The 26,021-nt window shown below is 38.6% G+C and overlaps 2 protein-coding genes across 7 annotated transcripts in view; one reads left to right on the plus strand and one right to left on the minus strand.

The window, feature by feature from the left end:
• ESF1 (ESF1 nucleolar pre-rRNA processing protein) overlaps positions 1-673 on the minus strand; it is a 32,014-nt gene extending 31,341 nt beyond the window's left edge. The window contains exon 1 of one of the 4 annotated variants that reach the window (XM_075035481.1): positions 576-673. The gene's annotated coding sequence lies outside the window, so the exon portion shown is untranslated. The remainder of the gene's footprint in view (positions 1-575) is intronic. The other 3 variants (XM_075035484.1, XM_075035483.1, XM_075035482.1) reach the window with 3 other exon arrangements.
• Positions 674-757: 84 nt separating this feature from the next.
• NDUFAF5 (NADH:ubiquinone oxidoreductase complex assembly factor 5) lies at positions 758-8,595 on the plus strand. Of its 3 annotated transcripts, XM_075035488.1 has the most exons (11): positions 764-1,117; positions 1,260-1,300; positions 1,590-1,653; positions 2,327-2,374; positions 2,474-2,577; positions 3,060-3,099; positions 4,896-5,093; positions 5,619-5,679; positions 6,953-7,036; positions 7,362-7,444; positions 7,577-8,595. In XM_075035488.1, the coding sequence occupies exons 1-11, from the start codon at positions 779-781 to the stop codon at positions 7,661-7,663; spliced, it is 1,149 nt and encodes a 382-aa protein (XP_074891589.1). In that variant the 5' UTR covers positions 764-778; the 3' UTR covers positions 7,664-8,595. The 3 variants fall into 3 exon arrangements, with proteins under 3 accessions (XP_074891586.1, XP_074891589.1, XP_074891588.1); XM_075035485.1 differs by lacking the exon at positions 1,590-1,653 and having other exon boundaries at positions 758-1,172; XM_075035487.1 differs by lacking the exon at positions 1,590-1,653 and having other exon boundaries at positions 774-1,117.
• Positions 8,596-26,021: the final 17,426 nt, after the last annotated feature.

Below are 26,021 nucleotides of genomic sequence, written 5' to 3' on the forward strand. Positions count from 1 at the left end.
TATAATTGAAAAAAATTGAAGAATTAAACAAAGTTAAGGCTTCTAACCTATACCTAAAAAGTTTTTTCCAAAAGCACATACGGCAATTTAAACGAGTTGCAAATAATCCCGTCACCACCACAGTCTTGGCCACCAAACATAGCTTCCTCGGATAACGGATACGCAACTAAAAAGACCATACCGGCTGCAGATATGGCCTTAAGTGATTCCCGATCAGTCGGGAACAAGACCTTAAGCAGCTTCACTGTAAGCCAGGCCTCAGACTTTTACTTCCAAGAGGACTCGGCCGCTTCACATTTTAAAGCGCCAGTTAGGAAGGAAGTCAGCGAGAGCGGCAGCGTTTTGAGGAGCTCAGCCCAGTGCCATCAGCAGCTCCGGGGCAGGCAGAGGCTAAGCGCGGCCCAGCAGCAGCGCGGCAGCACCAGAACCTGCATTCCCCCGGGCGCCCGCTGCCCCGCGTCCAGCCCTCGCCCGAACCCGGCTCCCTCCCCGACCCCAGCGGCGGACAAGGCCCCGCGGACGCGCCCCAGTGAGGAGCCCCGCTCGCACTGCCCGACCGGCCCGAGCCCACACACCGTTACCGGCCGCCGCCACCGCCTCACGACCCGGCTGCGCTCCCTCAACGCGGAGGCCCCCAACCTCCACCCACCACGCCGCGCCGCGCCTCAGCCACTTCCGGCGGGCACTACGACGACCGCAGCAGGGCAAACCCCTCCTAACCAATCACACGTCGCGGCCGGCGGAAGGTTGGGGGGGGGGGGGGGGGGGAGCGGCGCGGATGCGCACAGGGAGTTGGCGGCCGAGCTGGGCGGCTCCGGGGACACAGAGGCCGTGCATGCGCCGGGGGCGCGCGCCCGAGGCCATGGCCGCCGCGGCGCGGGCCCTGGGGGGATGCGGCCGCCCGGCCCTACGGGCGGGCTGGGGCTGGGGCTGGGGCGGCCGTCGCCGGCTCTGGGCGCCGTCGGGAGGATCCGCGGCCGCTGTTGCTTCTCCTCCCGCCGGCTCTTCGTCGGGTTCGGGCGCGCTGAGCCCCTTCGACCGGCGGCTGAAGCGGAAGCAGAAGAACTGGGCGGCGGTGCAGGCCGAGCCCGCCAAGTGCGACTACCTGCGGGAGGAGGTGGGGCGGCGGCGGCCGGCGGCCCGGGGCGGTCCCGGGCGGCCCCCTGGCCAAGGTGGGGGAGGCGTCAGCCGGGGGCGGGGTGATCTGCCGGGGGCGTGGGCGATGCCCCCCGCCGCTGACCGGCGGGCTTTCCTCCTAGGTCGGCGGCAGGATAGCGGACAGGGTGTTCGACATCACCAGGTGAGCCTCGCCGGGAGGGGAAGCGGGGCACGGCTCCGTGTGCCACCCACCCACCCCCGCTCGCCCCCGCGGCTGCGGGGTGTCGGGCGAGGGCCGCGGCGCTCGGGAAGAAACGCTGGCTGGTGGGGAGAGCCTTGCTCTGCACCTGCTCCTAGCGGTAGCCGCGGAAGGATGCTCGGCGTGTTTAGTTGGGAACGGTGTTCGGAAGTTGGCAGGCGAAACCTGATGCAGTCACTTAAAATAGTTTTAAGTCCTGATCGTGTTTTGTGTTGCTAAACTTCTCCTTTAGAACGTTTCCTCTTGCTTTGGATCTTGGCTCTGGAAGAGGTTACATAGCTCGACATTTAACCAAGGTACTCGCTCTTCATACTTGAAAGTGTTTAAAACGAGTATCTCTTTATCCCTCTGTTTTCAAATAGGGCTCAGCGATAACTTAAACCAATCCTCTGAACCTTGATGAGGTAAATGTAACCTCCCCACCTCTCCGTATCTGTAGCTGTCATCCAAAGAAAGATGTGTGTTGTGCAAGCTGTTATTCTATATTTATTGTCACTGAAGACTAGACAAATGGTAGTGCAAGGGAAGCTATCTGTTGTATGGCACTTAACCTTTAGTCTTGAGTAGGGATATGCCTGTTTTTCTGATCAATGCACTTAGTTGTTGAAGACGAGTATCATTACAGAGACTTTTAAGCAGTGAACAGGCTAGCCTTCGTGAACCGCGCTGTAAGTAAAGGTACTTAATTGGATGTTAATCCATGGTTTATATTTGACTGAACTTATACCTAAAAATGCAGAATATGTTTTCTGTTACTACTTCTACCTCAGCTGTTCTCCCTGAGAGGAATTGCAAAGTACTACGTTGGGGGAAAAGATGCTTTCTGCTTTATATAAAGTTTTAATCAATTATTGAAGAAATTCTTTCTAAGTTCTTGCAAGTATGTGTAAGCGTTCCAAAAAATGACTAATGCCAACTTAGGAAAAAAAAATGTAAATATTTGATAGATTTTTTTAAATTCTATTTCAGGAAACAGTTGAAAAACTTATTCAAGTTGATATTGCAGAGAATGCTTTAGTAAGTAGCTTTCCGAATGCTAATGTGTTTCAATTCCATAATACAGGAAAACAAAAGAAGTGAGTTTCTGATGTTGTTTTTCTTCTAACCCAACATTAGAAAAATGCTGTACAATCTGAAATCCCTATGGTCAGTGTTGTAGCTGATGAGGAATACCTTCCTTTCAAAGAAGATACATTTGATCTTGTTGTTAGCAGCTTAAGGTATGTGTTAATCATTTCTTTACATTTTATTTTTTGGTTCAAGATGTTAAATGATGTTCTTTTCACAGTAACTTTAAGAAAAAAGAAGAGATAGATTAATTGTCCATTAAACAGCAGTAAGAAATGTACTTGCATAGTTAACATGAGTGTACATTAGGAAAAACTGCTTTTCTCATGATTCTTACTGGTTTGTTTGTTTTCCTTCAAAAGACATGTACTTTCTCTCTTTCCTGCATTTTGATAACTAGTTTCCAGGACCTTCATCTTCTCAACTTAACAAAAAAAAAAAAAAAAAAAAAAAGCTATTTGTATGAACTTTTGTTTTTATTTAGTATCACTTTTAGGCAGGCATTTCAGAAGTTTTGCAGCTTGAGAAACTAGTTTGTTGCTTTGGCTTCTGAAACAGATAATGTAACTATTATTTGCATTCCCTAAATTTTATTTAATGTGCAATTATAAAATGTACGCTTCTGTTATTTCAGTTTACATTGGGTGAATGACCTTCCTAGAGCTTTTAGAGAGGTAAGAAACTGCTTTTTGGTACTAAAAACACTTGCCATTACTTGCCTCCAGAGCACTCTCTATTTCCAGGTCTTTTTAAAATAAGAGACACAGAAATAGCTCATGTTGCACACAAGTATTTCTTGCAGTATTTTTGGTAGTTTGAGGAGCATCAGTTGATATTTCTATTTATTTACTGTCTCAAATCAATTTGGAATAAATAACTGTGAAACAACATGTTTGTATAGTATTTTATAGTCTCAATAGCTGAGATCACAGTAACTAATGTAAACTGAGGCAATGCTATTTATTTTTATTGTGTGTTAGTTCTTACTACTTGTAGTACAAGAGTTTTCCAAATCTAACTTCTCTAGAACTGGTTTATGGAACTTTTATTATTTTTATGTCTCAGCTATTTACTTTGAAATACAACTTTAATCAGATAAAGGCTTTTTGATTTTGAAATGAAGCGAATACTTGTTGAGGACAGGAAACTGAAACTGTTACTGAAAAAAATCTGATTTGGGATTATTTCAGGGCCTTCCTACAGGTGAAAACTTCTTTCAAACTGGAGCAAGAGCAAGGAATATTTTAACCAATTTGCTGTTTTTTCATTTATTTCAAATTTGTGAGTCGTTACAGTGCTATTCTACCACCTGTTGGTATGAATAGGAGTACCTTACTGTTACGGAAATAATAAAAATAGAAATTGGAATGCCTTCAGTACTTTAAAACAAACAGACAGAAAGACTTGGAAAGAAATACATAATTTTCTCTGGAACTTAAGTGTTCTATAGAGTGTCAAATATTTTTACCCCCATGGTAAAAATAACTGACACCTTATAATGTCCCTCAAAGGGGACGGAACTGGGGTTCTTGGCCAACTTTCATTGTGAATGCTCATTTCCTATGTCGGGACTACTGGTTTTAACTAGTGGAAACTGCCTTCAACTGCTTAAATTTCTTACTTGTCAATTAAAGGCTCATTTACTAGCATAGAAAAGGTAGCTTGATTAATACTGAATTAAAAACCAGTTTAAAAGATTTTTGCTTCAAATCAGTAAGGTAAACTGTTTGAAGCCTTTGCTGTCTTGTTAAACTGATTATGTAATACGGCTCTTCTGGATATCTAAACCAGGGACCATTGCCAATTCTTAAGGAAACAAGAAAGCATGAATTTATTGGCCTTCTCAGTAGGAATGGGGCTAGGACTTACTAGATGAGAAAGCAGCTTGTCAGCCTTGACGTTTGAGTCATGATATTGCTTTTCTGGCTAGTTAAAAATAAGTAGAGGTAGACATAATAAGAATTGCATTACTCTATTGTGTGTTCAGAAGTGCAAGATCACTACTGGAAAGTAAGACCTCCATTTCTCTTAAATCAGGCCATTAAAAAGTATTTTTGCTGCCTTCATCTGAGAAAGTAAAAGTAAGCAGAAGCTATCTTAATCTACCTTACTTTCAGAAGGACATTAATTGAGGATTTTTTTTTTTAGGAGTATCCCACTGAAAATAGTTTTGCCCTAGGTTTCCACAGTGCATTTTGTGTTTCCGGACTGTAAGTGTAATTACTGGGGATTCACTCTTTCTTAAGAGCAAATAGTCTCTTTTCAGACAGGTTAGTTATCTTGCAGCGCTACCAAAAGCTTTGGCGCAGCGTGCCTTGTGGAATACAGTCAATATTAAAAGTCTGTTACAAGTAGCATAACTATTGCTTTTAAGTTCATTTAAAAAAAAAAAAAAAAAAGTCCTAACAACTTCTTAGTTACATAGGCTTAATAACAAAAAACATTTTACATTTTTTTTTCTGTGTTCTAGATTCACCAAGTTCTGAAGCCAGATGGAGTATTCATTGGTGCAATGTTTGGGGGAGACACTCTGTATGAGCTTCGCTGCTCTTTGCAGCTAGCAGAATTGGAGAGAGAAGGGGGATTTTCTCCTCATGTATCACCGTTCACTGCTGTCTCTGATTTGGGACACCTGCTGTCGAGAGCTGGCTTTAACACCCTGACTGTGGTAATTCTAAATAAGAGAACAATCAGATAGAACAATCCAGCACATGAGAGCTGCTGGTATATAAAAAATACTATTTATGAATGTATTGGTAATGTAGTGCTTCTTTCTGCATGTTGCGCACCTTGCTGAATAAGTTTCTGAAATAGCCTGGACTGCCTCTCTTCTCAGCTTCACTGTGATTAATGAAACCAACTGAAGTGTATCTTTGGCTGGTGGCCCAGTAGAATTTGGATGGTCTTCTTGGCAAAATGTCAGAAAATGTTAGACCTGCTTGAAAAAACTTTAGACAGTCTTGCTGTTTCTTCTAAAACCAAGGAGAAAATAATGGCATTTCAATTAAAATTTGATTTCATTTGGGCTACTAACCCAAACTTTTTAGAAATGATAAGACAGAATATTCTTCTGAGAAATACGCAGTTTGAATAGAAGTGGTAGGTGAATAGTCCTTTAGCAGCTTTGAAGGCTAGCATAATGTTACTGTTTTAGCTTGATATGCTCTAAAACCAAGCTTCTCAATTCTTTTAGGATACTGATGAAATTCAGGTAAACTACCCAGGGCTGTTTGAGATTATGGAAGACTTGCAAGGCAAGTATATACTTTGTGGAAACATGAATGTTTTGTGTATTGGTGATGCAGACACAGAAGAGTTTCACTGTGGTTTTTTTTAACTCCAAATCATAGAATGGTTTGGGTTGGAACGGACCTTTAAAGGTCATCTAGTCTAATCCTCCTGCAATGGTCTTCAACTAGATCAGGTTGCTCAGAGCCCTGTCCAGCCTGACCTTGAATGTTTCCAGGGATGGGGTATCTATACCATCTCTGGGCAACCTGTTCTAGTGTCTCACTACCCTTGTAAAAAATTTCTTCCTTAAAAAAATATAAATAAATAATAAATAAAGCTTATTGTAACAGTGGAAGCATTACTTTTTTCCCTGATCTCTAGTGATTCAAGAGATTATGCCTGTCAGCAGATTTGTGTTGGGAAACAGAAGTCAAAGATTTGCAACTTCATGGTCTGCTATGAATTTTCTGCTTCCCTTGTATTCCCATTCTTTGTGAGCCTGTTCAGTGTAAGCTGCTGAAGAGCCCTGAAAGGGAGACAGAAGCATGTATGCCACATACTAACTTTTCCTGCAAGCCTCTCTAAGTATCAGGACTTCAGGAAACTGCTTTGGAATGAGCATAAATAGGCCCTCAAATTGGAGTCTGCTGAGGAATGCAAAAAACAATTGAGATGCTTAACAATTGAGTTAGTATTCTGATTGCATTTGTCATGGATTGTAAAGTAGTCGTTCCTATGCAGTCAGTTGTTATTTACAGAGCAATTCTGGGCATCTTCTTATTCTGAATCAGCTGTTGTTGTTTAGACTAACTCCTTAATGAAAATAAAACTTTCACTCTCTGCAGAAACATTCAGGTGCAATAAGTGATTAAAGAGATTAGAATTGTGGCTATTTTATTTCTTATTAAAAATCTCTTGGGATAGTCATTTTGATGCTTATCTGTGTTAAAAAAAATACGTATAAGTGGTGTGTTTGAATAAACACTGTGTACTTATGCTTAAAATCAATGATACTAGAAAGCCTAAAAGTTGGAAGACTCAGGCTGAAGAAGTAATAATTTGAAATCATTCCTAGCAATACAAACTGTAAATTGCAAAGCATTGGCATTGAAAGGTTTGGATTCTTATAGGTAAGAAACTCACCTAGTTATGTGCAGTATGTTGGTCTCTCTTACAGGGAGATTCAGAGGATTCTATACTTGTTATGGTTTAGTAAAAATCTGTCATTAGTGCATGACACTTAACTCATGGCATGTGCAATATCTTCTTTTTCTTAAAGCTAAAACGTATTTTTAGGTATGGGGGAGAGTAATTGCTGTTGGAATAGAAAACCTCTGCTACACAGGGAGACAATGTTGGCAGCTGCTGCAATATACCAAGGTAAGTATTTGAGAGGTAATGAGTTAATCCGAAATGACTTTAAGAACATATTTTCTATGTCTCTTTCTCTGACCTCTGTGTAAAAGAAACCATTTTGGAATAGAACAAAATACCATTACTGTACAGATATTTTTAACCTTAATTATGATGACATGATTTGAACTGTGTTGATGCACCAGAATGAGATATTTTTATTGTCCCAAATCTTTCACCAAGAGTAATTATGATGAATATGTCATACTTAGTTCTAATGTTGTGAGAGCTAAGTATTTCTTAGAACTGATGTTCTGTGTACCTTTTTTCCTCTCCCTTCCTGCCCTAACAGAAATGTACGGAAATAGCGATGGCTCAGTACCTGCCACATTTCAGATCTACTACATGATTGGCTGGAAGTTCCATGAATCACAGGTAACATGAAGCTGAGCTATTTTCTCTTTGAAGCTACTTTTTAAATTACTGATGCTTTAAAAGCTTTTTACAAAATATTTTAATTTAAAATTAGCCCTGTACATATTTATTTTTTTTGTCTTTTTTTCTTAGGCAAAACCAGCCCAGAGAGGTTCTGCAACAGTTTCATTTGGAGATCTGGCAAAAATAGATGGACTTCTTTCAAGAGGAAAAAAATAGTTCTCCATCAGAAATAATAGTTGTCTTGAAGCTTCTATAAAACTTCTCATTGCAGATAGTCTTCAGTTGTGCTTATTTTGTGATGACATGCTGACATTATAATAATCTGCAAGCAACAGAGTTTTGGGGGTTTTTTGTACTGCCTGTGCTACATCATCAGCTGTCGAAAATGGTGTTCATTTTTTGTTTCTAGAGAAATATTTGAGCAGTATTCTAACTGAATACATGTTCTCACAACTTTTGATTGAATTACCATTCTCAAATGTAATGCCTCTTCCAGCATTTCAGTAGCACAGACTGCTCCAGGTATGATTTGCAAGTCTTGAGTGTATATCACCCTGCATTGTTTTTGAATTATTCCTAAAGGATGGTAGATCATAATAAAGAATAGTACTTGGTGGCAAGTGTATTTATAAGACATACTATAAGATAAAATAACAGCAAATACACAGATCTAACTTAATATGTGTTTTGGGGTTGGAAATTATGCGTAAAAAGTTACTGTCAGTTACTGTTTCAAACTTGAATGTTTGACTTGTGTATAAGGAAGTGGTTAAGTAAATTCTGTATTATAAAAATACCTCAGGTTGCTACCTTTCACTTACAACCCTCAAATTCAATTACTTTTCCTTCCACCCCCAAAGCTAGAAATGTTCTGAATGTGAATAGTAGAGCTCAGCCATAGGGAAAGTTGAATGCTTCATTGTAGCTTTAACAGAATGTACGTATCATGATTTGACTTAATTTACTGAAAGGAGCAGCAAGCAGAAGGGTCATCTAGCACTCAGAAGGATGTGTATGTTTCAAATTAACTATCTTAGAATTGGCATTCTCTGGAGTTGGTACTCTTCTGGAGTTCCGAGGCATTTTTTTAACCTTTTCTTTTATCTCATAGCATTTGAAAAATTAAAGGTGGTTCTTACATTTGCACATTACTTTCTGCATTTCTACTATCAGAGGCTGAAAAGCATGAAGTATACTTTTTTTCTCCTTAGCTGTAACATGAAGCTATGACTTTTCCTGTATATAACTGCATTACTAGAAATCGATATTAGTTGTGAATATGGCCAGTTAACCTGATGTGTTTAGAAAAAATAATCTATCCAGAGGTTTCACTTGATTGTAGTACTGACAGAGAATGGTAGAAAGGAAAACATGAAGAATGTATAATCAGGTATACTGTTCAATCAGTTTTATCATTGTATCTAGATTTTGTATTAATAGTGGTGAAACAAAAGCTTCTCTAGGCTTGTTGTAAGATGATTATCCAGCAGGTGGAGTTTCAGAATGGTGTGGCACAGACCAAATAGGCAAGGTAGGCAGAAGCCTTCCTATTCTGTCAGGGATTATTGAATTATGATTCAAAGACTAATACAGATAGTAAAGTTACCTCCTACTGCTTAACCAATACAAAATTTTCAAAATAACAGAAATGCTGTTTAAAAAATACAGCTATTCATGCACTATTCAGCTGACTAGAAGATCAATTTAACGGCCTAATTTGAGGGTTTATTTTATCTACCAGGCTTTGACTTTAAATAAGAAATGGGCAGAGAAGGTGCAAAAAATCCTGATAAGGATGGAAGGAATCTTCTGTCCAGCTTTTGATTACAAGCCTAATCCATAGTTATTCAAGGGGAATGAGTTCATTTTTCATTTTACTTAGAAAAGAAGAGTAACCCTTCTGGGAGAAGGGGGAGAAGTGGTCTGGTAACCTTTGTAACCCTTTATGTTAAGACTAAATCTAAAAGAAGAGTTTGTCTCTCTGAAAGCCTTCATTTTTTTCGTAGTACATCAATGGACTTAATACAAGACACTGCATCTCTCTACAGGTCCTCTCTGTCTTTAATAAAATTAACTTATTTCCAGGGGAAACTCTCTACTTTCCCAAATGTAGGTTTCTATGAAGTTATGTGTCCAATGACTGTGTAACTTTATGCATTTTTTGCTTTAGTAGGTTATTTTCCAGTCACTTGAGCTGGTGGTTGTGAGTCAGATGTATTAAGGGAATGAGGAGGTGGAATGTGCTGGGTAAATGTTAATTGGAGAAGTGCTCCTACTGTGCTTGTTTGAAGCACTCAGTTAAGTTATGGAGAAAAGGAAGGATTTCCAGTTCTTTGATTCCATATTCCACAAATGGAATATATAAACAGTAAAGTAGGTAAGAATTTGGTTGTTAATAGGGGAGGGTACCTTCTGGACAGAAAGTAGTGGAAGAGTAGTTTTCTTCTAGCACTTGGAAAAAAAAAGTACAGATATTCAGTTAACTTGGAAAAGTGCTTAGGAGCAGTAGAAGTGGGGAGTAATAAATACAGCATTGGAGCAGTGTTGGTTGGAACTAGAGGGGATGCAACTGTCAGCTAAGGTGTTCATTTCCCAGGCTGACTACATGTGAATAACTGCCTTTTATGTGTTTTTTTTAACTGCAATTTTTTTTTTCTTTAGTATTTCTTGGAATTCTAGATTACTCTGGTTTCCACTAGCCACTTTCTTTGTATGGCATTTGTATGAATAGCTTTGAAAACAGTTACGTGACAAAAACATGTGTTCGTAGTAAACTAAGACTCTGTAATATTTTGATACTATTTTTCAGATTTAAGTCTTTATGGCTTTCTGAAATTGTAACGAAGAATGCCAGTTGCTAGTGTAGAAATTATTTTAAACTCTAAGTGCATGTTAAAAATCAGCTCTTACAGAGTAAGTGACTTCTAAAAAGTAGTTGCTAAGGTGACAATGTTTCTTGTAAGCTTAGTTTTAAAAATCCTGATGCATAATACAGAATGCTTTAATCTTGATTACAGAAGAAAGGAAAAAGAATTCTGGGAGATAATTATTTTTATTAATCAAAAGTTAGGAGCCCATAAATAAAAACCAAATTCTAGTAGTAGTACATTTACACTTAATGAACATCAGTATTTTTGAGCCTCCAAAAGGTTCTGAGTCATGGATCAATGTCAATGTATAGTTTTATGCAAGTCTACTTAGGATATAGGGATGATAATGAGGCCCTACATTTTGTAACCCAGGCATTAGATTTTGCAGTTCTACACTTTCAAAAGACTTCGAGAATTTGTGAAGTTAAAAAACGGGAAAGTATTCTTGATTATCTCTAATTTATAAAAATGTCATCAGCAGAAGCTCAGAAGCAAACCATACAAAATTAAATGTAACTATTTTTTTACTCTGCTTAAAAAAAGAAATAAATATGAATGACACTTTTTTCAATGTGTTCTAGAAGTGACCTAAAACTAAACTTTGCCCGTTGCAGGGGGTAGAAATACACCAATCTTTCATATGGTGTTTAATTTGAATTTCCTGATGCAAAAATCTCATTTAGTGGATTAAATTCATTAGAGCATCTTGTTCAAGAAGCCACATGAAGAAAGCTAGAATATATGTTAAATCTTTTAAATTTGCATTTGTCTAGCCCAAGAATTTAATATCCACTTTTCAAAGACATGATCTATTTTGGTCCAGGTTTTGGAGCTGTTATTATGGGGGACTACAGTTACCATAGTAGTTTGGTTGGAATCAGTCTTGAGTACTGAAGCAAATGTTACCTGTATAGCTAGTTGGTTGTTTTCCTGAATGTCTTAGGTGCCCTCAGGTGAAGGAAAAGGAAAAAATAATAATAAAATAAAAACAAACAAAAAAACCCAAAACCAACCAACCAAACAAAAAAAAACCCAAACAAAAAAAAAAAAAAGAAAAAACCCTCTGGGTATCAGTATGAAGAAGAAAACACTGAAGAGAGTGCATATGCTTGTTGTAGGGGAATACAACTCTTGGCTTAAATGAAGTTGGAATTGAAGTGGTTTGTTGATTTATTCATAGCTTGTAATTAACTGTTAGTCTGTGAACTATACATGCAGGATTAATAGCAGCAATATAACAGATAAATGTACTAGACCCTTACAAAACCTTAGTGAACACCTTCAGGTATCTAAATGGCTTTCTTCAGCAATTTCCCCACAAGTTTGCAGTGACATGCTCACCTCTATCCTATTAACGGGAGGTTTGGGTTATAAGAGCCCACCCTTCTAGGAGTGCCTTACAATATTTAGGTCCATCTTCTTGGGAGACATGGGTGCTGTAGCTGCATGTGTACCCATGCTGTTCCCTACACTCTGCTAATCCATCCACCCAGCTGCTGGGATAGCACCCCACAAGGTGATGTGCAGACACCCCAGGGGTGCTGGGGGCTTGTTGCACCCTGTGCTGTCAGCCCACTGGCCAGAATGCAGGCTGCTCCAGGCTGCCATGGAGGGTCTCAACAGAGCCAGAGAGGCCAGGAGGGCATCTTCTCAGTGTCAGATCAGGTTTTGACTGCTACCCTCTTCTGAATTTTACTGCTTTTTATACTTGGTCTTAAACCGACTCTCTTTTTTTCCCCCACCCAAGGTCTCTTGGTAACTGCCTGGTTAGTGTTTAATGTGGCTGATGGTTGTCATAATTTTCAGCCTTACCGGATTTTGAGCAAACACCCTCACAGTTTTGGATATTCTGTTCACACACGTTGCACTTGTATTTCTCTCTTAGCAGCTGATTTTGTCCAGGCTTTTTATGCCAAGAGAAGGCTATGTGGATTTCCACCGTGATTTGGAGCTGGTTCTTGGGTTACAAGGTACTTTACTCATAAAGTAAGAGACAAAGTCCTCAGAAAAAAATGTTCCTGGTTGGAGCAGTGATGATGAATACTGGGGAATCCTGGTTGGCTTCAAAGTGTTCATGATAGGCTGGAATGTATCACAGCATAGCAGTTTTCTCATGATAATGCGTAAAATAAGGAGGCTTCATTTTTACCACACTAACGAATCCCAATTCATACGTTTGTTTTTCTGCATTCTGTAGGGATTCCTCACACTTTATACAAGTAGAAGTGCAACTTGAAGTTGGGATCTGCACATTATGTGTGACTTCTGATCATTGACATGTTCCTTTAATATTGCATCCAAAGTTTGAGTACACTAAGAAAACAAAGAATAAAACTACCCTTGTGAATAAATGTAGTTACCATGAAAATTTCCATACTTCTGATCAAATATAACTTTGCGTTTCATGGATGACAAAACTACAGGGACAGAAATGCATTGGATGCATTTTTGCTGTATATAACACCAAGTTTTTAGCCAATTGAACAACCTACAAAAAAGTGACTACTTAGTGCATACATTATTTTAAATCGTTTGAAGCTCTAATCTTAAACTTTTTCCTTCTAAGGTGAAGTGCCCTAATATTAAGAAATTACTCTGTGGAAATACTGTCCAAAATGAGCAATTTAAGGGAATCTATTCAGTAACAGGTAATTACATCTAGTGTATATCTAGTAGGTAGTAACTTCAAATTTTTGTGGATACTGGAATTGCTGTACTCTTTTTTTCTCCCTGAACTGAGCCACTGATGGATGTATGGAATGCCCCTCTTGTAGCTCCTCCACCATGTCATCTCTACAAAGTATATACTGCTTTAGCATCCAGGTGGCAGGTGCATCCATTCCTACCAAAAACTACTTTAGGAATGTTAAGTCTCCCACTTCTTCTCTACTATGTATTCTAACTTTTTTGGGGGGTGAAGATCTATTAGTTTATTCAAGTTCTAGAATATTTCACTGCTTTAATTTGATGCAGAACTTACTGACATTTGATACAGGACTTCTGATGTTCTTTCCTAATATCAGAGTTGCTTTCACTTTTGTAATTAAAAATGTAATACCCATAAAGAACCACTTTAGATTTGATTATTCTATTCCCAGTCAGTATCTTTCCTGATACAACAGCAGAATGCCCGGTCTTACAGGAGTAATATTGCTGTTCTAAGGCAATGGCTGTAGCAAGATTTAGTTGGTGAACTAATGCTGCACTTCACAGGTAGCCAGGTTCAAAATACAAACCACTCTCATAGCTTAGTATCTGCATAACGTGCATTTGCATAACATCCCATCCATGCCTAATTTTTTTTGTGTGAATTTCTTTAGTTACCTACAGTTATTTCTGGAATTCCAAAAAATAGCAGAGATGTAGCTACTGCCAAGCGGTTTTGTTAGTCATATCTCAAACAAAGCAATCCTTAGATTATTTTGCCTACAGAATTCAACTTAGAAGGCATTCTCAGGAGGACCTGCGGTGCTGTCACAGCACTGTTCAGTCAACAGACTTAGAGCACTTGTTTGATGCAGGGATGACTGATCTTCAATTACCACCTTTCACAAAACAAACTGAAACATCTGTTGTTTTGTTTATATGTGAGCTTTCCAAATAGTAGCTTACAGTTCTGGTTTTGTTTTTTTTCCTCCTGGCTCAGTTAATCTTTATTGTATGGAAAGTGGAACTTTGAACACTAAATGAATTGGGTGACTGCATCTATATTCAGGACATTGTACAGCATGGTGGCTGATAACTTTTTGGTAGCTAGGAGTTAATTGTCCCTTATTCAGAAGATAGAATTTAATTTATAGCTTGTATACCTCTCTGGTTAGCTATCTCAAAGATATGAAATTAAAAGATAATAGTGTGATAATTTATTAGCCTCTGAGATGTTTGGAGTAGGCTTAGTTGTTCCACTTTGGGAAAGAATTCAGGTTTATGAACCCAAAGCCTTCAGAAGTGCAGGGAAGTGTTTCCTTGCAGCTCCCTGCAGAGAGTTAGTATATCTTCACAAATATAAAATTTCTGTCTCTGCACTCTTTGCTAGTATTTTCTAGTGGACAGCTTGGCTTTGTTATACTAGTTTTCCTAGATCTCTGAACAGTCACATAGAGACTGTGCATAATTTTAGGAGTCTTGAGCATGGAAGTCAGAGTCCCTTAGTTGTAAAAGGAAGGATCTAAGAGTTTGTCATGGTTTAACCCCAGCTGGCAACTGAGCACCACACTGCTCACTCACTTCCCCTGCCCAGAGGGATGGGGGAAAGAATCGGGGGGAAAAAAGTAAAACTTGTGGGTTGAGAGAAAGACAGTTTAATAGGATGGAAAGGAAGAAAATAGTAATGATAAAAATAATTACGTGACAATAATAATTAGAAAAGAATTAGGATCTACAAAACAAGTGATGCACAATGCAATTACTCACTGACTGATGCCCAGTTAGTTCCCAAGCCGTGATCTGCACCCACCAGGCCAACTCCCCCCAGTTTATACACCGGGCATGATGTCACCTGGCATGGAATACCCCTTTGGCCAGTTTGGGTCAGCTGTCCTGGCTGTGTCCCCTCCCAGCTTCTTGTGCCCCTCCAGCCTTCGTGCTGCCTGGGCATGAGAAGCTGAAAAAATCCTTGACTTAGTCTAAGCACTGCTTAGCAACAACTGAAAACATCAGTGTGTTATCAATGTTCTTCTCATACTGAACCCAAAACATAACACTATACCAGCTACTAGGAAAACAATAACACTGTCCCAGCTGAAACCAGGACAGAGTTAGGTGTTTCAGTACTGAGTACTGCAGCATGCAAATGCTTCTGTACACCTATCTTTTCAGATTCTGCTTTTGAGTATTGCTGAATAACTCCATTTAACTGTACTGTAAATATTATTTGTTTTCTAGCAGTTAACCATCTTGAAAACACATCAACATGACTTAGTAAGTATAACACCTGGGTTAAATTTACAAATGAATCTTGGCATAGGACAAACATATTTTAACACTGCGGTTTGTATGCCTGCTCCCTGCATATTTATTTTCAACCTCCATTTGATTAGCTGCTTTGTCTTGTGTACAGAAATCGACTGTTTAATGCAGTGGGAAGTCAAGTAGAAGCCAGCATTTGTTAATGGATGCTTAGAACAGGCACAGTCAGACATTTTAAATTATTCTAACTAAGCAGTAATTCTAATTTATTTCTAAAGATAGAAGTATAACAACCCAATTACCTAGTTTCCTCACAGACTGTAATGAGTACAGTTAGCATAAAATTGGTCTATAAATTTAATGAGCAATTTCTTGTTGTGTGGACATTGAAAACACTAGCAAAAATGTGGCAAGCCGTGTTGAGTCTATATAGTAACTTGCTCCCATTGGATGCTTCCTTGACAAAATGCATTAAAGTAAAATATCAATCTAATCTGTTCAGTACAAGGAGTTTTTAAAGTATTGGCTCAAACAGGGATGGCAGTAGAGTTGAAAGTTCCTGCAAGAAAAAATACTGGATTAGCAGTAGGGTTTTTTCCCCTTTTAAAATGGTATTATGACTATGTATTCAAACTTGTAATATATGTCAGGATGTGGCTAGTACCAGGCCAGTTCTGTATGTGCAGCCTTACAAGAATAGTTGGGTCAGTTCTTCTAAATGTAGAATATACACATGGATCATAAAGATAAAAAAATGCATGTTAATACTCTGCTGAAGGGGGAAGGGGGTGCTGGGGTCCCACAGCTGACACACAGATTCTCAAACCATGATTCAGGCACCTGCTGCTGCACACAGGTGCCAGCAGTTTTGCAGTTCCTTGGATGTAATCAGGTGTGGAGCACTTCAGAATTTCTAGATAGAGCCCAAGGACACTTTTCCTTCCCTTCTAGAGCTGATTTGTTTATGATGGGCAATACTCTTTGTGACCACATTTTCATATGGCACAGTAAAGAAAACCGATAAAGACATAGCTAAGTTGTAGTGAACTGCCGAGACTGAAGTGGTGAAAATTACGGGCCATGAGAACACATACTTAGTAAAACATGAAGTTTCTTCTACTTTGCCTGTTCCCTAGAGAGTGAATAAACAAAGAAAAAAACCCAAGGCTTGAAGAATAGAACCAAGTTTTCAAAGTATGTTTTCATGATGGACTTTTGATTTCACCTCTCCTATGCAAGCAGGCATTACTGGAAGGAGGGATGAATGTAAGAGTCTCTTCCCTATCGTGGGCTTCTTGATCATGAAAATGCCTTAATTACTTCAAATGCATCCATTTTAAAAGTACTTTTATTACATCATTTTGTTAAATACAGTGAATAAAATTATAACTGCGACTGTGAAAGTAGCAAGTTATTTCTTGCGCATTAGAACATTGACTTTGTGGCACTGACTTCCCTAGGGATTTATGCCCTACCACACCTTCTCCTACCTGATAATTTTGTACAGCACACTTGCCTGCCTTTCCCTTTTGCCTTACAATGCTAACTGAGCAAATGGAATAGTGTGGCTGATCCTGGGCTGCTTTTGTGAACCGGTGGGGCACTGTATACTCTGGGGCTAGCAGCCTGCCAAACAAAACAGGCAGTGTGTTCAATTTACTCTTGTTTGGAGGTCCATTAAAAGATGTATCTTTGCCCTGAGGTAAATCCTAGAAATGTAATGTAAATTATTTTATTAAAATGTATTATTTGCTTACATTATATAAAGAAATTTGATCTTTCAGTTTCTGGGATTAACAATTGCGTTCCAGCTTAGACCCAAGGAATTTTAATCCTGTGAGACTTTTAACTTTAGTTTATTCAAGAAATAATATTTAAAAGCAGGTATTAAAATAATTTTTTTTTTCTAGTTCCTGAGCTCAATGTCAACTCCTCAGCGAGGGGAGAAAAGCATGGAGCAGTCCATTGCTGGCCTCCATCAAACTAAGCTGTACTTTTCTAAAATAGAAATTCTTATGCAGGAGAAGCATACTCAGGACATTTGTTCAGAGAGGGTCACTGAAAAGGTAGGTCGAAGTTTTAAATAAATCTCTTTAGAGAGTGCATTCACATCTTATCCAGTCAATCAGTGCCTCTCTCTTCACTAGTAGCTAAAGACTAAAGATCTTAATAAAGTGGAAATTAAAACATGTATTCCTTCTGTAAAATGCTTTGGGACTGACAAAATAGAAGTAGATGTAAGCACAAAGCAAGCCCCTGTTTCCCAAGAAGTTTCATACGCAAAAAATGGATACATGGGTAAGTTTGGAAGCTGGCTGCAAGACCAGGTAAGTAAAGCAACATTACAGTTTGTAAGAATATTTCTGTTGCAGTCCAATACTTGATTTTTCTCTTCTGTGATTTATTTATTTTTTTAATCACAGATCTTCGCCATCTATTGGAAGTAGAACACCTATGCTCTTAATGAATGTAAATATTTGTTGAAATATATGTCATAGGTCCGTGCTATGTCAGTACTGTCTGCCACATACCTTCTCTTACATAACAGAGAAATTAAAACTAAAGGAAGGAAAAAGTTACTAAATCCTATACACAACTTCAACTTTTAAGTGAAAATGAGAATATGATGTTAATGAGATACTGCTTGGGAAAGACACTTCAGTGCTGCAGTGATGAGAACAGTAAAATAATCTCTGTTCATGTAACTTTCTTAGGCCAGAGTTTTTCTGTAGAGTCATTCTCACAGTTTTTGGGTTGCATATGAGCTTGTGGTGGGTTGACCCTGGTTGGATGCCAGGTGCCCACCAAAGCCGCTCTATCACTCCCCCTCCTCAGCTGGGGGGGAAGAAAATATAACAGAAGGCTCATGGGTCAAGATAAGGACAGTTTAATACAGTGATAGCAAAGGTCGCGCGTGCGAAAGCAAAGAAAAAAAACAGATGATGTTATTCTCTACTTCCCATCAGCAGGCGATGTCTAGCCACTTCTCGGGAAGCAGGGCTTCAGTACGCGTAGTGGTTGCTCCGGAAGACAAAATGCCCCCCCTCTGTCTCCCTTTACTTAGCTTTTATATCTGAGCTGACGTCATATGGTATGGAATATCTGTTTGGTTAGTTTAGGTCAGCTGTCCTGATTGTGTCCCCTCCCAAGATCTTGCCCTGCCCCAGCCTGCCATTGAGGGGAGGGCAAAAAATGTTGGGGAGACAGCCTTGATGCTGTGCCAGCACTGCTCAGCAGTAGCCAAAACACTGGTGTGCTATCAACACCTTTCTAGCTACTGATGCAGGGCACAGTGCTATGAGGGCTGCTGTGGGGAGTATTAACTCCATCTCAGCCAGACCCAATACAGAGCTACAGCTCAAGACTTGCAATGTAAACCCCAGCACACTGCTCTACATGTGTGCAGCCCTCTTCATGCAACAGTTTACATTCAGAATAGGGACCTAGAGCAATCCCCATCAGCTGCCCATCAAAAGTCCTACATCAATCTGATCTTAGTGTTTTCCTAATAATCATATTTTCAGTAGTGTTCTTACAGAACAGAATTTCTAGGCATACTTCTTTTAAAAAAAAATAAATTTAAACTCCAATACGGTGCCATTAACTGACAATATTTTTACTAAATGGTACGTGTGAGAAGAAAATAATTTAACAGTAACAAGGACATTAAAATCAGTATTCTATGGGCCATATATGGTTTGTATTTTAGTAAAACATGCATCTTTCATTTTTTATAATTGTCCTGGTTTTGGCTGGGATAGAGTTAATTTTCTTTCTAGTAGCTGGTACAGTGTTATGTTTTGGGTTCAGTATGAGAAGAATGTTGATAATACACTGATGTTTTCAGTTGTTGCTCAGTAGTGTTTAGACCAAGTCAAGGATTTTTTCAGCTTCTCATGCCCAGGCAGCACGAAGGCTGGAGGGGCACAAGAAGCTGGGAGGGGACACAGCCAGGGCACCTCACCCAAACTGGCCAAAGGGGTATTCCATGCCAGGTGATATCATGCCCGGTGTATAAACTGGGGGGAGTTGGCCTGGTGGGTGCAGATCGCTGCTCAGGAACTAATTGGGTGTTGGTCGGCGAGTGGTGAGCGACTGCATTGTGCATCACTTGTTTTGTATATGCCAATCCTTTTATTATTATTGTTATTATTATCATTATTAGTTTCTTCCTTTCTGTCCTATTGAACTGTTCTTACCTCAACCCACGAGTTTCACCTTTTTTTTCCCCTGATTCTCTCCCCCATCCCTCTGGGTGGGGGGGAGCAAGTGAGTGGCTGCAAGGTGCTTAGTTGCTGGCTGGGATTAAACCATGACATCCCATTTGCTTGAAAATATCTGGGAGTTTTTCAGGTTGATTGGTAAAGTTTTTTGTGCTTAGGGTCTTGACTACTTCAGGGGCTTGATACCTCTTTTCCTGCCATCACCTCATAGTGCCATCATTCATAATACTGAAGAAGCCTGAATGACTTCAGTAAAGGACCCAAAAGGCATTTAATCCTGATCTGAGAGCTCAAATGCCAGAGAACCCTCCACAGGCCCTATTTGCAATGGTTTATTATTTTCACTTTTTAAAAAGGCGAACCTTACCTTCAGCCTTAAGTCTTGAGCTTCCAGCTGTTTAATTTATTATGGATTGCTATATATGACTGTAGCTCTTCAGAGTCAAAGCTTATCCAAGAGTGGTTAGTGATCAAATTAGTTTTTAACACACTTGGATGAAGAATCAAGTAAATGTTTTTAGAACTGTTTATTCTTGAAATAGTACTTAATTGAATTAAGTACTGTATGTTTAACCAGGAACATCTTTTTACCTGTTTCTCTCAATTTTTATGCCTAATTTCCTTCAATTTTTTGAGGGAACAAGATGACATTTTTTTCTGGAAGAGATTCATTTAGCTAAAGACGACTTATTTTTTTCTTTTACAGTTTTACTGATTGTAGGTATACAGACTGTACACGGTAGATAATTTTTGATGCAAAAAATGTTCATGTATAATGATTATGTAAATGAGTAGTATGATTGTACAACCTGAGGATGTGAAAACCTACTCTCTGTCCATCATTTTTAATATGCTTAAGGCTTTATAGGACATCTTATTTTGTGAACTGATGCAAGAATAAATCCTTTGATGATAGAATAACTGCAGTTTGCAGTACCAAACCAAATGTGGACTGGTTTCACCAATTTGGGAAAGAAAATATGCAGTATAGAAGTTCTTAGAGCAGCTTTCTAGTTCAAAAGCACTTTGGTAATGCTGGACAGAAAGCTAGCAATAGAACTAAATGAGATTTTACACTTCTGCAGCACATCTGAGCAATCAGCCAGACCTTAGTGTTTTAATATGCATAACCTATTCTATGGTTTAATGAGATCTTGAGCTATTGACTCTTGAAGATTGTTAGTACCCTGGTGAATAGCCCTTTAGACTTCAGGCATACAATGAGAATTTGCTTCCTCTTTCAATTCTTCAAATTCTAGGGTAGAATTTATTATTTCCTTAAACATAAGCAGCTGCCAAAATTCATTATATATTATAGTACTCCTTTCTGCTATATTTAACTCTGTTTCATTAAGTGGATTAGATGGTTTCCTCTTATAATTAAGTGCAGATCAAATATTGTATTGCAATATTATATAAAAAACATAAGAAATGACACCATTTCAGCTGCCATTCTGAAATTCTTAGCTACTCTGACGCTGATGTTTTTTTCCAGAAACATCTGTTCAATAAAAAACTGTATCTTCTTATAGATGTGATAGTAAAGTCAGAAATATTACAGATGAAATGTGCTCTGTTCTTTCCCACTTGAATTACATTTAAAGAGAATTCTTTCTTTGCCTATTTTATCCTTTCAGTCTCTGGGTAATAATGACTTCCTTCAAAGATTTCTGTTGGATATGGTTATCTGGACACCAGCAAACTTAAATATTAGTAGAGCTCAGGGAACAGATCAAAAAATTTAAATCTAGTAGGGGCTTATGTATTAATTTGGTAAGTATTTATTTGATAACAAAATAACATTTCTATTTCTACTAGCTACTTAGGGTCAAATCAGTCTATGAGAATTACTCATAAAAATTCTCTTCCATGTTTTAAAATTTGATTAAGACAAGCATTGTGGACCCAAATCTTTCTTCATATAAACTTGCAGAGTCCCCAATCTGAATTCAACCCATTTAACATCAATCACATAACTAAGGTTCTTCAGTTAAGACTCTCTATAGAAATAAGAGAGGGATTAGTTGTCCTAGAGATTTGATCCCCACCGAAGACTTGTGTTAGCCTTGAAAGCACCTCTCTCCCTTATTGACCACAAGGCAGGTGCAAGGCAGCCACACTCCCAATCTAATCTAAGTGTCCCGTCAGTGCCAAAAGTTGGGGGATGTATGCTCAGGGGTCTCCACGGAGCTCAGTGTAACCAAAATGCTCAGTGTAAATTGTTCCTGTATCTTTGGAGTTAAGTAGCAGGCAAATATACAGCATTTCTCTGAGTTTGGTTCAGCTATGATTTAAGTTTAAACTAAGTTGTATGTTATTAGTAATCTCAATCTGTATCCTACAGCGATTTCTTTGGATAATACTGTCACTAATTCTAATTTATCTGGTTTCAAACTGAGCCGCTAATTACTTGATTTCTAGGCTAAATTGTTTCCTAGCTCTGAGGGTAAGTAGAGATGAGAAGAAGGCCAGTTTACTACTGCACATATAAGAAAACAATTACCATTATGCGTATGTGCTGGCTTTGTTTCGCCCATTACTCTTTTGTACCTTTTTTCAACCTACATGGCTGTGATGTAGTGGCAATCAGCCGATTCTGTCACCAGTGCTTGAGTCAAGTTACAGCATTTTCTCGAAAAGAACAAAGAACAGGCATCATCCTACTCTTATTTACCTGAGCAGCTGCAGTAGACCTAGCCATTATGAAGTCCTTAATTATGGCAATTTGTCAAATTATCCTTAAAATAATACATAACTTTTCCCAAATGCCATGTCATTAATATGCCCTATTTTGGCTGTCTTTATGAAATAGTAGAAAGCTTTCTTTAAAATAAGACAGTCTTTCTACTCATCCCCCAAAACTGAAACAAACTTAATATATTGTACATTTTCATTTTGTTTTATATAGCTTGAAAAGTATTAAAATGCACAAAAATGGGTTTCCCTGGTTAGGTTCTTAATCTGTAATTTCTTGCAAAAAGTGATTATTGCACGTGCAGTCCCACTCAACAGAGATTCACAATGACACAATAGCCGTAGTTTAGTGTGGGAGGTGGTAAGTGGCTGAATTTAAGGTCATATGAGACCAGTTATATATTTCAGCTGAAAAGACTTCTCTCTAAAGAACGAGGTCTAGTTAGAGATTCTAGTAGAGGTTAACTCTACTAGAACCATACAAACCAGCAATCTGAAATGCTTGTTGCAGTGAATTGGTGTATATGGAAGATACATTACTTTTCGTGAAAATATGCATTAGTGTTCATAAGTATTATCACTTAAAATACATTCTCTGGTCTGCCCAGCCGATGGTATTATCTCCAAAAGTGCTCAGCAAAGTATAATATGTAATCAATATATATATTTATGTGTGTATAATTTATATTTATCTCTTTTTGAGAGGGCAAGCTTTAGGCATAAGAAAGTACTTGCATCTTTGTTATTTTGCAAAGTCTTCCGGGCTATGCAGACCTGGTAAGTCAAAAGTTGTTCCATCTTCTCTTCTGACAGTAGGAATAGAAAGAGAAGACACTCACCTTCTGATTCAATTTTTTCCTATAGCACTGAAGTGGGAAGGAACTTTCTCCAAGTTTCATTCTGTCAGGCAGCCTCAGTCGCACTTCAGTTGGAGACCTAGAACCTACTTTGATTCCAGATTTGCAGCTTATTGTCTTTTTGTCATATTTCTAGGTTTTATAACTGTTGCTATATTAGAAATTCTTAGGATCCAGATTGGAGTCTCATAAATCTGGGCACTTTGAAAACAAGTACAAGAACTAGCTTCCACCGCAAGAAGTCTTAAAATACAATCTGCTCTTCTGTGAGCTTTTCAGTTCTGTAGGCTGTGTCTGTGTTAGCAAATAGTGTGAGCAGTGGCTGTGGATCTGCAGAAACAAACAGGTGGTGTTGCAGGCTCAGTGTACTCACTGTATGTGTTTTGAAGGGGTGGGGTTTACATCAGCCTAGTTAAGATCTCATTCTATGAACTAAATGCCCATTAATGGTTGATGTGCACTTCCAATTTAGTTTCATCTTAAACTAGTCTAGTTAGTGCACACCAAAAATAGTCCACAATGTGAACTAAAGCAGGTAAATGGGGACAATCAGGAGATTTACTTTGAAAGTACATTATTGAGCAAAATTAGCACACCCATGATTTTTTGTGTAAAACATGCTGTTGTAGTAGTGCAAACACATTATCTGTGTCCAAGAAGTTCATATCCTGAGTGCCTAATGAATCCATGTATCTGAATGGAATCCAGTTGAAACCAATGGCTTGGCTTAATACCTTCCAATGAGTCCTTGGTTTCTATTATTCTCTATGCCTAAAACAGAGGCCCTAATGACTTACGAAATAACACTCAAAGGTTCTTTGTGTATGATGGTGACTATCTTGAGCAAAATTCAGGAAACGCTGTTAGAGCAGAGGGCTCAAACATATCCAAGTGTTTCTTTTTGTACTGCTCCCTTTTTGCTCCACACCCCCAAAAAATTTTACCAAAATATTTGAGTGTCCCCCAAACCCTCTGTTACACAGCACATAGCTTAGTGACTAAGGGCTGACTTTTTGTAACTGGTATGTCTTCAATCTTTTTAACCTAACAGCAGTTGTTAATAAACTATAAGACCTCAAGTTGAGATGAAATAGCAGTATATAGTAGAACAAAGATATCGAAACAGCCAGCTGATGTTAAACGTAATGAAACTGTGCATAGACTTGTTAGGTAACTAGAATAAACATGCACAAGAAAGTATTTTCAATGTTCTTCATTTCTCCTTTTAGTCATTATTGGATGGTTCAGGAAAACAAGAACAGTATCTTTGTGTAAGATCACTTCTTACTAGTGGCAAAATTCCTGAACACTTCAGCACAGAGTGGGTTGTTTTGGGGGATGGAGGAAGATCTGTAGATATGTTTCTTTGTTAAGAAATAATGCCTTGGCTCTACTATTATTGTTGTAGTATGATTCAGGATAACTGGCCTGCCTCCTGGTCCTGTGTACCCAAGTATATTGGTGAAATGCAAAAAGCTACCAAAAAGCCTCTAACAAATCATCATACTGATTGTTTTGCTAACAGGAGCTGGATCTAAGAATGAGAGAAGCAGACAGAGCCCCCACTTGTTTGCCCTTTATGAGACAAAAGGTAAGAATTAGAAGTTGGAAAAAGAGTCAGTGCCAGGGTTTACACTGGAAATTATCAACAGTTTATCCTTCATGTGGCTGCAGATACAAAGCCAACAAGAAGTGAGAAATAATGACCATATTTACCAAAATATAGGCAGTTTCTGTGAGCTTTGTATTTACTGTTGCTACACTAATGGAACTATTTTAAGACTGTTGGTTTGCAGAATAAGATACTTTCATTTTAGCATCGCTCATGTAAACTTGATGTTCTACTGATGATGCATTAAGGATAAAATTACCTTCTGCAAAAACAGAATAATATAAGAAAACTCAAATTTATTATATTAACTTCAAATGGTAAAATATGGTTTCAGCCATTACAAATACAATTTCTCATGAAGCTCACTATACTTTAGAAACAAAGTTAAAAGTAAAAATATATGACTTAAGGTACAACACAGCTACATTTTTTTAAGTACAGTATCATCTTGTGAATTAGGGAAACTTCTAGTTAACAATTCAGTATCAGGGTCAACATTGCTCCTATCTCTACCCACCTGCCAGTTGCGGAATGGAGCTCATCACCAGTTCCCACAGGAAGCTTAGTCAGCTCTGTTAAATAAATTGCAATAGTACAGTTTTAAATCATACAATAAAACTTAACACCTACTCTTGCAGTTAATGTAGGGTACAGTAATTTGTAAAGAAAAAAGTATTTGGGGAACTTGTAACTCAAATGGCTGAGCAGATTTTGCTTATAATGTCAGTGAAGCAGTACAGGTCTCATGAGCCATGGCTCTGCTGGCTGAGCTTGATTTCTATGAAATCTTAAACATAGTTCTCTCATGCTTTGCAAGACTAAATAGGGTATAAGTATAATCAAATGTGAAGCCATTAAAGCTGCGAAGTTCTACAGTCGGATTAATTTCTTGGCTTAAAGCACTAGTGCACAGTTGAAATTTGAGATGCAAGTCTACAGTGGCACAAAATGCATCAAACTATCAGGTGGAAGCTCTGCAAACTTTTTTCTTAGAATATGTCAGCTACTCAAACCAGAAACATTTTTCAGGAAGAAGTACACCCATTTGATTTAGTAAAGATTTCATAGGCACACTTTGGAAATTCTGATGAAGAATGGGAAAAGGGTTAATTGGCTGGTGGTGAAATCCAAGATCCCCCTCTGTCATCTTTTTCATTAAAAAAACCAACAAAACAAACAAAAAAACACATCAATACCTCAACTTTTGGATTGAGTCTAGAATAAAAATGTTTTTGATATGTCAAAAACATCAGCATTATTTCCAGCATAGGCTACTGAGAACTGGACATATTCTGGTAAACTGGTGGAAACGGCTCAGAAATGCACATAATCACATCATTACAAAGGCTGGGAACCCACAAATCAAGCCTGCAATGGAAACTGATAGGGAATCTGGGGTATGTCATTTTT

This window comes from Buteo buteo, chromosome 9 (genome assembly GCF_964188355.1).
Source record: "Buteo buteo chromosome 9, bButBut1.hap1.1, whole genome shotgun sequence".
NCBI classification, from domain to species: domain Eukaryota; kingdom Metazoa; phylum Chordata; class Aves; order Accipitriformes; family Accipitridae; genus Buteo; species Buteo buteo.

Excerpts from the sequence above, each read along its gene's own strand:
- NDUFAF5 (XM_075035488.1), top strand. The coding sequence starts at position 779 with ATGCGCACAGGGAGTTGGCGGCCGAGCTGGGCGGCTCCGGGGACACAG. Across the intron at positions 1,301-1,589 it reads AGGGTGTTCGACATCACCAG|AACGTTTCCTCTTGCTTTGG; the intron begins GTGAGCCTCGCC and ends CTTCTCCTTTAG. Across the intron at positions 3,100-4,895 it reads TTCCTAGAGCTTTTAGAGAG|ATTCACCAAGTTCTGAAGCC; the intron begins GTAAGAAACTGC and ends TCTGTGTTCTAG.